The 13,723-nt window shown below is 42.5% G+C and overlaps 1 protein-coding gene across 1 annotated transcript in view; it reads left to right on the top strand.

The window, feature by feature from the left end:
* ryr2a (ryanodine receptor 2a (cardiac)) overlaps nucleotides 1–13,723 on the top strand; it is a 1,161,183-nt gene that overhangs the window by 98,588 nt on the left and 1,048,872 nt on the right. Inside the window, 2 exon segments of the mRNA XM_056296806.1 lie at nucleotides 380–454; nucleotides 8,014–8,170. Of these exon segments, the coding sequence (XP_056152781.1) occupies nucleotides 380–454; nucleotides 8,014–8,170 (232 nt within the window).

A 13,723-nucleotide genomic window follows, 5' to 3' on the forward strand; every position in this document is an offset into this window, starting at 1 on the left:
GGTGACAGTGTGTCCTGCTGTGTACTTCAAGAACTCAGGACAGATGCAACATGACTGCTGAGACATGTCTGTGTGTGTTTTGTTTAACACTACAAGCAGAGGGACCAGGTGTCCTGCCTTCAGGTTTACTGCTCGACATGTTGATGCATTGTCCCCTGGCTTTCCCAGTACTGACACGATGTTCTGCACTTTGAAGCACAATGCCATAAGTACTCATGTGTCCATTCAACATTGAACAGTGGATTTTAATTACTACCCAGTGATGAGCTGTGGTTTTCTCTGCTAAAACATCTCCACGTGAGGAGGTCTCCAGTGTCAAGTGTAGTGATCCAGAATTCCCATGTTATTACCAGGTATCAACATGCACTTCTCTTCCCAGGATGGTGCATTATGAGGGGGGAGCAGTGTCCATCCATGCCAGGTCGCTTTGGAGACTAGAGACACTACGGGTTGTGTAAGTGTAACATGTACACACACACATGCACATACACATACACATACTCATACTCATGCAAACATACACACACACATGCAAAAATACATGCGGGCTGACCCACTTAGGCCAACATGCACACCTACACTGACATCGACACACATACAACCTCCATTTCCACCTGTGGTGGCACCTCACAGTACTGTTACCCCTGCTAGCTCCCCCCACTGGCCTCATCTGTTAGTAACCCTCTCACTGGGAGTTTTCCCCATACCGACCATTATTAGGCTCAGGGCCTCTTATCCACACGACATATGTAATGGTGAAAAAAATAAGCTAATAACAAGCAAGCAAGCAAAATTATATTTATACAGCACTTTTAAAAACATACAGTTACAAAGTGCTTTACACTCCATACACACAAAATGAATAAATACATAAAAGAAATTGAATGATTATAAAAACATGGCATTGGGAGTAACAGACCAAGATTAAAAAAAAAAAAATTTTTAAATGAAACAAAACAGAAGTCAGGGGTGGGAATCTATCAAAAGGCTTGCCTGAAAAGATGGGTTTTTAGAAGACACGTAAACAGTCCAAAGATTCAGCAAATCTAATGGATTGGGGGAGATCATTCCAGAGGCTTGGGGCCAAGACTGCAAAGATGCGCTCACCTTTTCTTTTGCAGCTGGAGTGAGGGATGGATAAAAGACCGAGGTTTGAGGATCAGAGTGGTCGGGAAGTGGACTGAGGAATGAGAAGATCAGAAATATAACTGGGGTCCAGATCATGCAGTGCTTTAAATGTAATCAATAAGATCTTATAAGTTATTCTGAATTTTACGGGAAGCCAATGGAGAGATGCAATAGGGGTAATATGGGACATACTGCTAGTTCTGGTTAGTAGTCTCGTTCTGGTTAGTAGTCTAGCAGCTGCATTCTGAACCAGCTGTAGACGATTTAAAGTAGCTTTGTTGAGGCCAGAGGAGAGGGAGTCACAGTAATCTAGACGGGAGAAAATGAAAGTTTGAATTAATTTTTCGATATCCTTAAAAGACAAAATATTTCTGATTTTTGCAATATTTCGTAGCTGAAGAAAACAGGATTGGACAAGCTTAGTAACATGGTGATTGAAAGACCATAGCTCTTCCGCACAACACATCCTAACTGCATGATCCGTGAAAAGATCCCTGATGCATCATTTTATAATCATGGACGCCATAATTCTAACAGGAGCAAGTATCTGCAATTTACATCCTAATTGCTGTATTCCCGTTTCTTTTCACTCTGCTTGGACACCAAACAATTTTGGCCTCTTGAATGTCAGGTCTCTTGGTAATAAATCCTTTATCATTAATGATTTTATTGTTTCTAATAATCTAGACTTTTTTATGATTACCGAGACCCCAGGGGACACTGTTCCCCTGATTGAGGCTAGCCCCCCCCCCCCCGATTTTGCATATTTTCATATTCCCAGGCCCTCTGGATGAGGGGGTGGCCTAGCTGGTTTTTATAAGTTATGTCTGAACTACCATCCTGTCACTTTTGGTAATTTTATCTCCTTTGAGTTTTCAAGTTTCTTAATCACTGGCCTTGCCCCTTGACTCTACATTGTAATTTATACGCCCCCTAACTCAGTTTTATTTCCGAGTTTTCTGAGCTTCTACACATTGTCCTGCCTAAATATGACAGGGTGCTTATTCTTGGTAATTTTAATGTTCATGTATGTTTTCCTTCCCATTCCCTCACCTCACAATTCATAGATCTTAAGGACAGGATCTTGTGTTGCTGTAAAGCCATTTGAGACAAATTTGTAATTTGTGATATTGGGCTACACAAATAAAATTGACTTGACTGGACTCTTTTAATCCCATTCAATCTGTTAAAGTGGCTACACATTCCAAAGGTCACATCTTAGACTTTGAACTCTCATCTGATTTCTCTCTCAAGTGTGCTAATCTAGAGGATGTGCTTGTAGCTGACCATAAAGCTGTTGCTTTTAAAGTTTCACTACTACTTTGGCCTTCCTCTTTTCCCCTTCCCTGGCAGCATCCTTCTCGCAACATACCCAGCATCTCTCCTCCACATATGTCCAAACCATCTCAATCTTGCCTCTCTTGCTTTGTCTCCAAACCGTCCAAGCTGTGCTGTCCCTCTAATATACTCATTCCTAATCCTTTCCTTCTTCATCACTCCCAATGAAAATCTTAGTCTCTGCCACATCCAGCTGCACCTCCTGTGTTTTCATCAATGCTACTGTCTCCAAACCATATAACATAGCTGGTCTCATTACTATCTTGTAAACCGTCCCTTGAATTCTTGCTGGTACCCTTCAGTCGCAAATCACTGTTAAACTAGAATAAACACGACGTTTATTATCTTTTGAGAAACTTTATTTCGCTCTATGACCGACCATCACGCCAGCCAGCTGCACTCACTACCAGTAAAACATTTCCCTCCAAGACCGTCCGGTCCACCGCGCATGCGTCTCCAGTATCCACAAAAGCCATGCTGTGAACATTTACCATATTGAACATAATATAGTGAGAATACATGTTAACAATCACTCCTGACAATCTTCTCCACCCACTCCACCCTGTCTGCACTCTCTTCTTCACCTCTCTCCTGCACTCCCCATTACTTTGGACAGTTGACCCCAAGTATTTAAACTCATACGCCTTCATCAACTCTACTCCTTGCATCCTCACCATTCCACTGTCCTCCCTCTCATACACGCATAGGTATTCCGTCTTGCTCCTACTGACTTTCATTCCTCTTCTCTCCAGTGCATACCTCCACCTCTCCAGCCTCTCCTTAACCTGCAACCTACCCTCGCTACAGGTCACAATGTCATCCGCAAATATCATACTCCACAGAGACTCCTGCCTGATCTCCTCCATCAACCTGTCCATCACCATTGCAAACAAGAAAGGGCTTGGAGGCGATCCTTGATTGTAACCCCACCTCCAACTTGAACCCATCTGTCATTCCAACCACACACCTCACCACTGTCACACTTCCCTCATACATATCCTGCACCACTCCTACATACTTCTCTGCAACTCCTGACTTCCTCATACAATACCACACCTCCTCTCTCGGCACCCTGTCATATGCTTTCTCTAAATCTACAAAGACACAATGTAAGTCCTTCTGGTCCTTCTGGCCTTCTCTATACTTCTCCATCAACATTCTCAAAGCAAACATCACATCTGTGGGGCTCTTTCATGGCATGAAACCATACTGCTACTTGCTGATCATCACCTCTCCTCTTAACCTAGCTTCTATTACTCTTTCCCAAATCTTCATGCTGTGGCTGATCAACTTTATACCTCTGTAGTTGCTACAGTTCTGCACATCGCCCTTGTTCTTGAAAATCGGTACCAGTATGCTTCTTCTCCACTCCTCAGGCATCCTCTCACTTTCCAAGATTGTGTTAAACAATCTAGTTAAAAACCCCACTGCCACCTCTCCTAAACATCTCCATGCCTCCACAGGTATGTCATCAGGACCAACTGCCTTTCCACTCTTCATCCTCTTCATAGCTGCCCTCACTTCCTCCTTGCTAATCCGCTGAACTTCCTGATTCACTATCCCTACATCATCCAACCTTCTCTCTCTCTCATTTTCTTCATTCATCAGCCCCTCAAAGTACTCCTTCCTCCTTCTCAACACACTCTCCTTGATTGTCAGCACATTTGCATCTCTATCCTTGATCGCCCTAACTTGCTGCACATCCTTTGCAGCTCGTTCCCTCTGTCTAGCCAATCGGTACAAGTCCTTTTCTCCTTCCTTAGTGTCCAACCTGTCATACAACTCACCATACGCCTTTTCCTTTACCTTTGCCACCTCTCTCTTCGCTTTATACTGCATCTCCTTGTACTCCTGTCTACTTTCTTCATCTCTCTGACTATCCTACTTCTTCTTTGCCAACCTCTTCCTCTGTATATTTGCTGTACTTCCTCATTCCACCACCAAGTCTCCTTGTCTTCCTTCCTCTGTCCTGATGACACACCAAGGACCTTCCTAGCTGTCTCCCTCACTATTTCTGCAGTGGTTGTCCAGCCATCTGGCAACTCTTCACTACCACCCGGTGCCTGTCTTAACTCCTGCCTGAACTCCACACAACAGTCTTCCTTCTTCAACTTCCACCATTTGATCTTCGGCTCTGTCTTCACTCTCTTCCTCTTCTTGGTCTCCAAAGTCGTCCTACAGACCACCTGATGCTGCCTAGCTACATTCTCCCCTGTCACCACCTTGCAGTCTCCAATCCCTTTTAGATGGTGCCTCCTACATAAGATATAGTCCACCTGTGTGCACTTTCCTCCACTCTTGTACGTCACCCTGTGTTCCTCCCTCTTCTTGAAATATGTATTCACCACAGCCATTTCCATCCTTTTCGCAAAATCGACCACCATCTGTCCTTCCACATTTCTCTCCTTGACACCATATCTACCCATCACCTCCTCATCACCTCTGTTCCCTTCACCAACATGTCCATTGAAGTCTGCTTCAATCACCACTCTCTCCTCCTTGGGTACCCTCTCCACCACGTCATCCAACTCACTCCAGAATTCTTCTTTTTCATCCATCTCACACCCAACTTGCGGGGCATATGCGCTGATAACATTCAGCAGTACACCTTCAATTTCCAGCTTCATACTCATCACTCTGTCTGACACTCTCTTCACCTCCAGCACACTCTTGACATACTCTTCCTTCAGAATTACCCCTACCCCATTTCTCCTCCCATTCGCACCATGGTAGAAGAGTTGGAACCCACCTCCGATACTCCTGGCCTTACTCCCCTTCCACCTGGTCTCTTGCACACACAGTATGCCTACCTTTCTTCTTTCCATCATGTCAGCCAGCTCTCTCCCTTTACCAGTCATAGTGCCAACGTTCAAAGTTCCGACTCGCACTTCCACATGCCTACCCTTCCTCCTCTCTAGCTGCCTCTGGACATGCCTTCCCCCTCTCCTTCTCCTTTGCCCAACAGTAGCATAGTTTCCACCGGCACCCTGTTGGTTAACAGTACCGGTGGCGGTCGTTGGTAATCCGGGCCTCGACCGATCCGGTATGGAAATCTTATTTACGATCCGCATATCTGATTTTGCAAAGATTTTACGCCGGATGCCCTTCCTGACGCAACCCTCCCCATTTGTCCAGGCTTGGGACCAGCACTAAGAATGCACTGGCTTGTGCATACACAGTGGCTGGGTTCCCCATCTTACCTAGCTGATCTCCTTAAACCGTAAATTCCATCTCGAGCTCTTCTCTCAAAATACAGGGCTCCTGTGTGTACCCAAGGTTAAAAAGAAGTCACCCGGTGGCAGGAACTTTTCCTATCAGGCCCCATTCTTGTGGAAGAACCTGCCTGCTGCCATCCGACAATCTGTCTGTTGAGTCTTTTAAATCCACACTTAAATCCACATCTTTTTGCCTTAGCCTACAATTAGTTGCCTTTAAGTTGAGTACTTCACAACCTGTACTGCATGGTGGGTCGGTTTCTGTCTCAGTCAATTTACCAAGCACTGTTCTGCTGATGAGATTATAGAGTATAGATTGACTGTTGCAAACTGTTCTCTTCTCTCACATCTTTTCTCTGTCTCTCAATGATGTTTTCTCCTTTCTCTTTTTCTGTGTGAATGGTGTGATATGAGTCTCCCTTGTTTGCACGTGCAGTCTGTTCTCCTCCCAGGTCTCCATGGTGATGGTGGTCACCACCTGGACACTACTTGGCATCCCCCTCATCACATTTTCTTTTTATATATCTAAATGTATTATCCTGTTTTAATGTTATATCCTTCTCTCACTAAGATGTGTGACTTTTTTTTTTTTAAATGGTGATGCTGGTCATGTGACTTGGGTCCTGGGCTGTTTCGGTGGCATCTGGACACTGCTTGGCAGTCTCCTCATCATATTCTTCATATATTTTACAATGACGTTATCCTCTTTCAATGTTGATTGTGTAAATTGTGTAAACACAATATCATTGCACATTGTCTGTCTTGGGAGAGAGCTCCTCCTCTTTTGCGCTCCCTGAGCTTTCTTCCTGTTTGTTCTCCCTGTTAAATGTCAAAGAATGTTGAATCAGTATCCCCACCCTTATAAACAATACAGTGACTGCAGGTGTCCCCACCCTTATAAACAATACAGTGACTGCAGGTGTCCCCACCCTTATAAACAATACAGTGACTGCAGGTGTCCCCACCCTTATAAACAATACAGTGACTGCAGGTGTCCCCACCCTTATAAACAATACAGTGACTGCAGGTGTCCCCACCCTTATAAACAATACAGTGACTGCAGGTGTCCCCACCCTTATAAACAATACAGTGACTGCAGGTGTCCCCACCCTTATAAACAATACAGTGACTGCAGGTGTCCCCACCCTTATAAACAATACAGTGACTGCAGGTGTCCCCACCCTTATAAACAATACAGTGACTGCAGGTGTCCCCACCCTTATAAACAATACAGTTGTCTGACGACCGAAACCAACGACCAGTTTCATATCCAAATATGGATGTGTCCGTTCACTAGAGTTACAATGGCCATGTGTTTTCGGTCGTTAGGCAACTGTATTGTACTGTATTGTTTATAAGGGTGGGGACACCTGCAGTCGGGTGAGACTGAAGAGGTCACTTAGATGATGATGAAACGTATCTGTCAATAAACTTTGTATCCAGATGAACTGATTCAACCTTCTTTGATTTTCTTGCCTGGATTATTGAGCAGTCTGATGTAGTGTTCTGAACAGCGGCTGAAATGAGTTTCCTCCGTAGGGTGTCTGGGCTCAGCCTTAGAGGTGGGGTGAGGAGCTCAGACATCCGGAGGGAGCTCAGAGTAGAGCCGCTGCTCCTTCGTGTTGAAAGGAACCAGTTGAGGTTTGGGCATCTGATTAGGATGCCTCATGGGTGCCTTCCTTTGGAGGTTTTCTGGGCACGTCCAACTGGGAGGAGAACCCGGGGTAGACCCAGAACTTGCTGGAGGGACTACATGTCCAACCCGGCCTGTGAACGCCTTGGGATCCCCCAGCAGGAGGTGGAGGGCGTTGCTGGGGAGAGGGAGGTCTGGAGTGCTCTATTTAGCTTGCTGCCACCATGACCCGACTCCGGAGAAGCGGCTGCACATGAATGAATGATTGTTGAGCATGCATCAAGACAACCCCCGTTAACATTTCTTTTTTCTTTTTTTAGGGCGTTGTTCCTTATCTGATGCGAGTTTCTCAGGACAGGATGTTGTGTTGCTGTACAGCCCCTTGGGGCAAATTTGTAATTTGTGATACTGGGCTATACAAATAAGATTGACTTGACTTATTCATTAGTAGCCACCTCAAGCATTCCCCATAAGCCCAGGTTAAACACAACTAGCTTACAAAGTGGTGCACAATATGCACAGTGCTTACATAAACAGAAATACACTTACTGAGTTTTGTTGATAGTAAATTTACAAAACGTTCTTGGATATTTTCTTCATTTTTGCCAGATCTGCTCTTTTTATACCCTCTGTCTCTCTTGGCTCATTTCCCCCCACTCACTTTCTCGCTCTCTCTATTTATATTTCTTTACTCTTCAGATGGAGTGGTAGCCACACACGCTGGGGCCAGCCGTTCAGACTCAGACATGTGACCACAGGGAATTACTTAAGTCTGATGGAAGACAGGTCTCTGCTACTGATGGACAAAGAGAAGGCTGATGTGAAGTCAACAGCCTTCTGCTTCAGGTCATCTAAGGTAGGCAAGTCATGAAAACATTACACAGACACACACGTGTTCGAGTTTCTACAGTGGCCACCAGGCAGTAACCACCAGTCTGCCATCTACCAGCTGATGCTCTGCAACTGAACTAATGGTTTCCAGCATCTGCTGACGTGCAGATTGGTGCATGTCACACGTGTTGATGCTGTGTTGATGCTGTGATGAATATGAGCTAATAGAATACACTGCACTTCATTCTACGAGCATATTGGCCATCTTAAAAACTTATCAGTTTAAACTGGGCATGAATACAATTTTAGACATGACATCAGTGTTGGGTTCCCATAATACCCACAGGCTGCATCATGTAACCACGGTATGTGCTCACACACGCTTGAACCAGTTCATCTGGACACAACGATTTTTGAGAGGAAAACGTTTTGTCATCATCAAAGTGATGGGGATACATTAAACATGTTGTAGGTCATACATGGGGATGAATTAAACAGGTAGTAGGTCATACATGGGGATACATTAAACATGGTGTAGGGCATATATGGGGATACATTAAACATGTTGTAGGTCATACATGGGGATACATTAAACATGTTGTACGTCATACATGGGGATACATTAAACATGGTGAAGGGCATATATGGAGGTACATTAAACATTGTGTAGGGCATACATGGATATACATTATACACGGTGTAGGTCATACATGGAGATACATTAAACATGCTGTAGGTTATACAAGGAGGTACATAAAACATGGTGTAGGGCATACATGGAGATACATTGAATATGGTGTAGGGCATACATGGATGTACATTAAACATGGTGTAGGTCATACATGAAGATAAATCAAACATGGTGTAGGTCATACATGGAGATACATTAAGCATGGTGTAGGTCATACATGGAGATACAATAAACATGGTGTAGGTCATACATGGATATACATTAAACATGGTGTAGGGCGCACATGGATATACATTAAACATGGTGTAGGGCATGTATAGAGATACATTAAACATGGTGTAGGGCATACATGGAGATACAATAAACATGGTGTAGGTCATACATGGATATACATTAAACATGGTGTAGGGCGCACATGGATATACATTAAACATGGTGTAGGGCATGTATAGAGATACATTAAACATGGTGTAGGGCATACATGGAGGTACATTAAACATGGTGTAGGGCATACATGGAGATACATTAAACATGGTGTAGGGCATACATGGAGATACATTAAACATGGTGTAGGTCATACATGGAGGTACATTAAACATGGTGTAGGTCATATATGGACGTACGTTAAACATGTTGCAGGTCATACATGGAGGTACATTAAACATGGTGTAGGTCATACATGGAGGTACATTAAACATGGCGTAGGGCATACATAGAGATACATTAAACATGGTGTATTTCATACATGGATGTACATTAAACATGGTGTAGGTCATACATGGAGATACATTAAACATGGTGTAGGTCATACATGGAGATACATTAAACATGGTGTAGGTCATACATGGGGATACATTAAACATGGTGTAGGGCATACATAGAGATACATTAAACATGTTGTAGGTCATACATGGAGGTACATTAAACATGGTGTAGGGCATACATGGAGATGCATTAAACATGGTGTAGGTCATACATGGAGGTACATTAAACATGGTGTAGGGCATACATGGCTATACATTACACATGGTGTAGGGCATACATGGATATACATTAAACATGGTGTAGGTTATACATGGAGATACATTAAACATGGTGTAGGGCATAGATGGAGATACATTAAACATGGTGTAGGTCATACATGGAGGTACATTAAACAGGGTGTAGGGCATACATGGAGGTACATTAAACATGGTGTAGGGCATACATGGAGATACATTAAACATGGTGTAGGTCATACATGGAGGTACATTAAACATGGTGTAGGGCATACATGGAGATGCATTAAACATGGTGTAGGTCATACATGGAGGTACATTAAACATGGTGTAGGTCATACATGGCTATACATTACACATGGTGTAGGGCATACATGGATATACATTAAACATGGTGTAGGTTATACATGGAGATACATTAAACATGGTGTAGGGCATAGATGGAGATACATTAAACATGGTGTAGGTCATACATGGAGGTACATTAAACAGGGTGTAGGGCATACATGGAGGTACATTAAACATGGTGTAGGGCATACATGGAGATACATCAAACATGGTGTAGGTCATACATGGACGTACATTAAACATGTTGTAGGTCATACATGGGGATACATTAAACATGGTGTAGGGCATACATGGAGGTACATTAAACATGGTGTAGGTCATACTTTGAGGTACATTAAACATGGTGTAGGTCATACATGGAGGTACATTAAACATGGCGTAGGGCATACATGGGGATATATTAAACATGGTGTAGGGCATACATAGAGATACATTAAACATGGTGTAGGTCATACATGGAGGTACATTAAACATGGTGTAGGGCATACATGGAGATGCATTAAACATGGTGTAGGTCATACATGGAGGTACATTAAACATGGTGTAGGGCATACATGGCTATACATTACACATGGTGTAGGGCATACATGGATATACATTAAACATGGTGTAGGTTATACATGGAGATACATTAAACATGGTGTAGGGCATAGATGGAGATACATTAAACATGGTGTAGGTCATACATGGAGGTACATTAAACAGGGTGTAGGGCATACATGGAGGTACATTAAACATGGTGTAGGGCATACATGGAGATACATCAAACATGGTGTAGGTCATACATGGACGTACATTAAACATGTTGTAGGTCATACATGGGGATACATTAAACATGGTGTAGGGCATACATGGAGGTACATTAAACATGGTGTAGGTCATACATGGAGGTACATTAAACATGATGTAGGACATACATGACTATACATTAAACATGGTGTAGGTTATACATGGAGGTACATTAAACATGGTGTAGGTCATACATGGAGGTACATTAAACATGGTGTAGGTCATACATGGAGATACATTAAACATGGTGTAGGTCATACATGGAGATACGTTAAACATGGTGTAGGTCATACATGGAGATACATTAAACATGGTGTAGGGCATACATGGAGATACATTAAACATGGTGTAGGGCATACATGGAGATACATTAAACATGGTGTAGGTCATACATGGAGGTACATTAAACATGGTGTAGGTCATACATGGAGATACATTAAACATGGTGTAGGGGATACATGGAGGTACATTAAACACGGTGTAGGTCATACATGGATATACATTAAACATGGTGTAGGTCATACATGGAGATACATTAAACATGGTGAAGGTCATACATGGAGGTACATTAAACATGGTGTAGGGCATACATGGAGATACATTAAACATGGTGTAGGTCATACATGGAGGTACATTAAACATGGTGTAGGTCATACATGGAGATACATTAAACATGGTGTAGGTCATACATGGAGGTACATTAAACATGGTGTAGGGCATACATGGAGATGCATTAAACATGGTGTAGGTCATACATGGATATACATTAAACATGGTGTAGGTTATACATGGAGATACCTTAAACATGGTGTAGGGCATAGATGGATATACATTAAACATGGTGTAGGTCATACATGGAGGTACATTAAACAGGGTGTAGGGCATACATGGAGGTACATTAAACATGGTGTAGGGCATACATGGAGATACATCAAACATGGTGTAGGTCATACATGGACGTACATTAAACATGTTGTAGGTCATACATGGGGATACATTAAACATGGTGTAGGGCATACATGGAGATACATTAAACATGGTGTAGGGCATACATGGAGGTACATTAAACATGGTGTAGGGCATACATGGAGGTACATTAAACATGGCGTAGGGCATACATGGGGATACATTAAACATGGTGTAGGGCATACATAGAGATACATTAAACATGGTGTAGGTCATACATGGAGGTACATTAAACATGGTGTAGGGCATACATGGAGATGCATTAAACATGGTGTAGGTCATACATGGAGGTACATTAAACATGGTGTAGGGCATACATGGATATACATTAAACATGGTGTAGGTTATACATGGAGATGCATTAAACATGGTGTAGGTCATACGTGGAGGTACATTAAACATGGTGTAGGGCATACATGGCTATACATTACACATGGTGTAGGGCATACATGGATATACATTAAACATGGTGTAGGTCATACATGGAGATACATTAAGCATGGTGTAGGTCATGCATGGAGGTACAATAAACATAGTGTAGGTCATACATGGATATACATTAAACATGGTGTAGGGCATAAATTGTGGTACATTAAACATGGCGTAGGTCATACATGGCTATACACTAAACATGGTGTAGTTCATACATGGAGAAATATTAAACATGGTGTAGGGCATACATGGAGATGCATTAAACATGGTGTAGGTCATACATGGAGGTACATTAAACAGGGTGTAGGGCATACATGGAGGTACATTAAACATGGTGTAGGGCATATATGGAGATACATTAAACATGGTGTAGGTCATACATGGACGTACATTAAACATAGTGTAGGTCATACATGGATATACATTAAACATGGTGTAGGGCATACATTGTGGTAATTAAACAGGGTGTAGGGCATACATGGATATACATTAAACATGGTGTAGGTCATACATGGAGATACATTGAGCATGGTGTAGGTCATAAATGGAGGTACAATAAACATAGTGTAGGTCGTACATGGCTATACACAAAACATGGTGTAGCTCATACATGGAGAAACATTAAACATGGTGTAGGGCATACATGGAGATGCATTAAACATAGTGTAGGTCATACATGGAGGTACATTAAACATGGTGTAGTTCATACATGGAGGTACATTAAACATGGTGTAGGGCATACATGGAGATGCATTAAACATGGTGTAGGTCTAACATGGAGGTACATTAAACATGGTGTAGGTCATACATGGAGGTACATTAAACAGGGTGTAGGGCATACATGGAGGTACATTAAACATGGTGTAGGGCATATATGGAGATACATTAAACATGGTGTAGGTAATACATGGACGTACATTAAACATGTTGTAGGTCATACATGGGGATACATCAAACATGGTGTAGGGCATACATGGCTATACATTAAACATGGTGTAGGTCATACTTGGAGATATTAAACATGGTGTAGGTCATACATGGAGGTACATTAAACATGGCATAGTTCATACATGGCTATACATTAAACATGTTGTAGGTCATACTTTGATATACATTAAACATGGTGTAGGTCATACATGGAGATACATTAAACATGGTGTAGGTCATACATGGAGATACATTAAACATGGTGTATGGCATACATGGATACACATTAAACATGGTGTAGGTCATACGTGGAGATACATTAAACATGGCGTAGGTCATACATGTAGTTACATTAAACATGGTGTAGGTCATACATGGAGGTACATTAAACATGGTGTAGGTCATACATGGAGATACATTGAAGATG

This window comes from Lampris incognitus, chromosome 17 (assembly GCF_029633865.1).
Source record: "Lampris incognitus isolate fLamInc1 chromosome 17, fLamInc1.hap2, whole genome shotgun sequence".
Classification (NCBI taxonomy): Eukaryota; Metazoa; Chordata; class Actinopteri; order Lampriformes; family Lampridae; genus Lampris; species Lampris incognitus.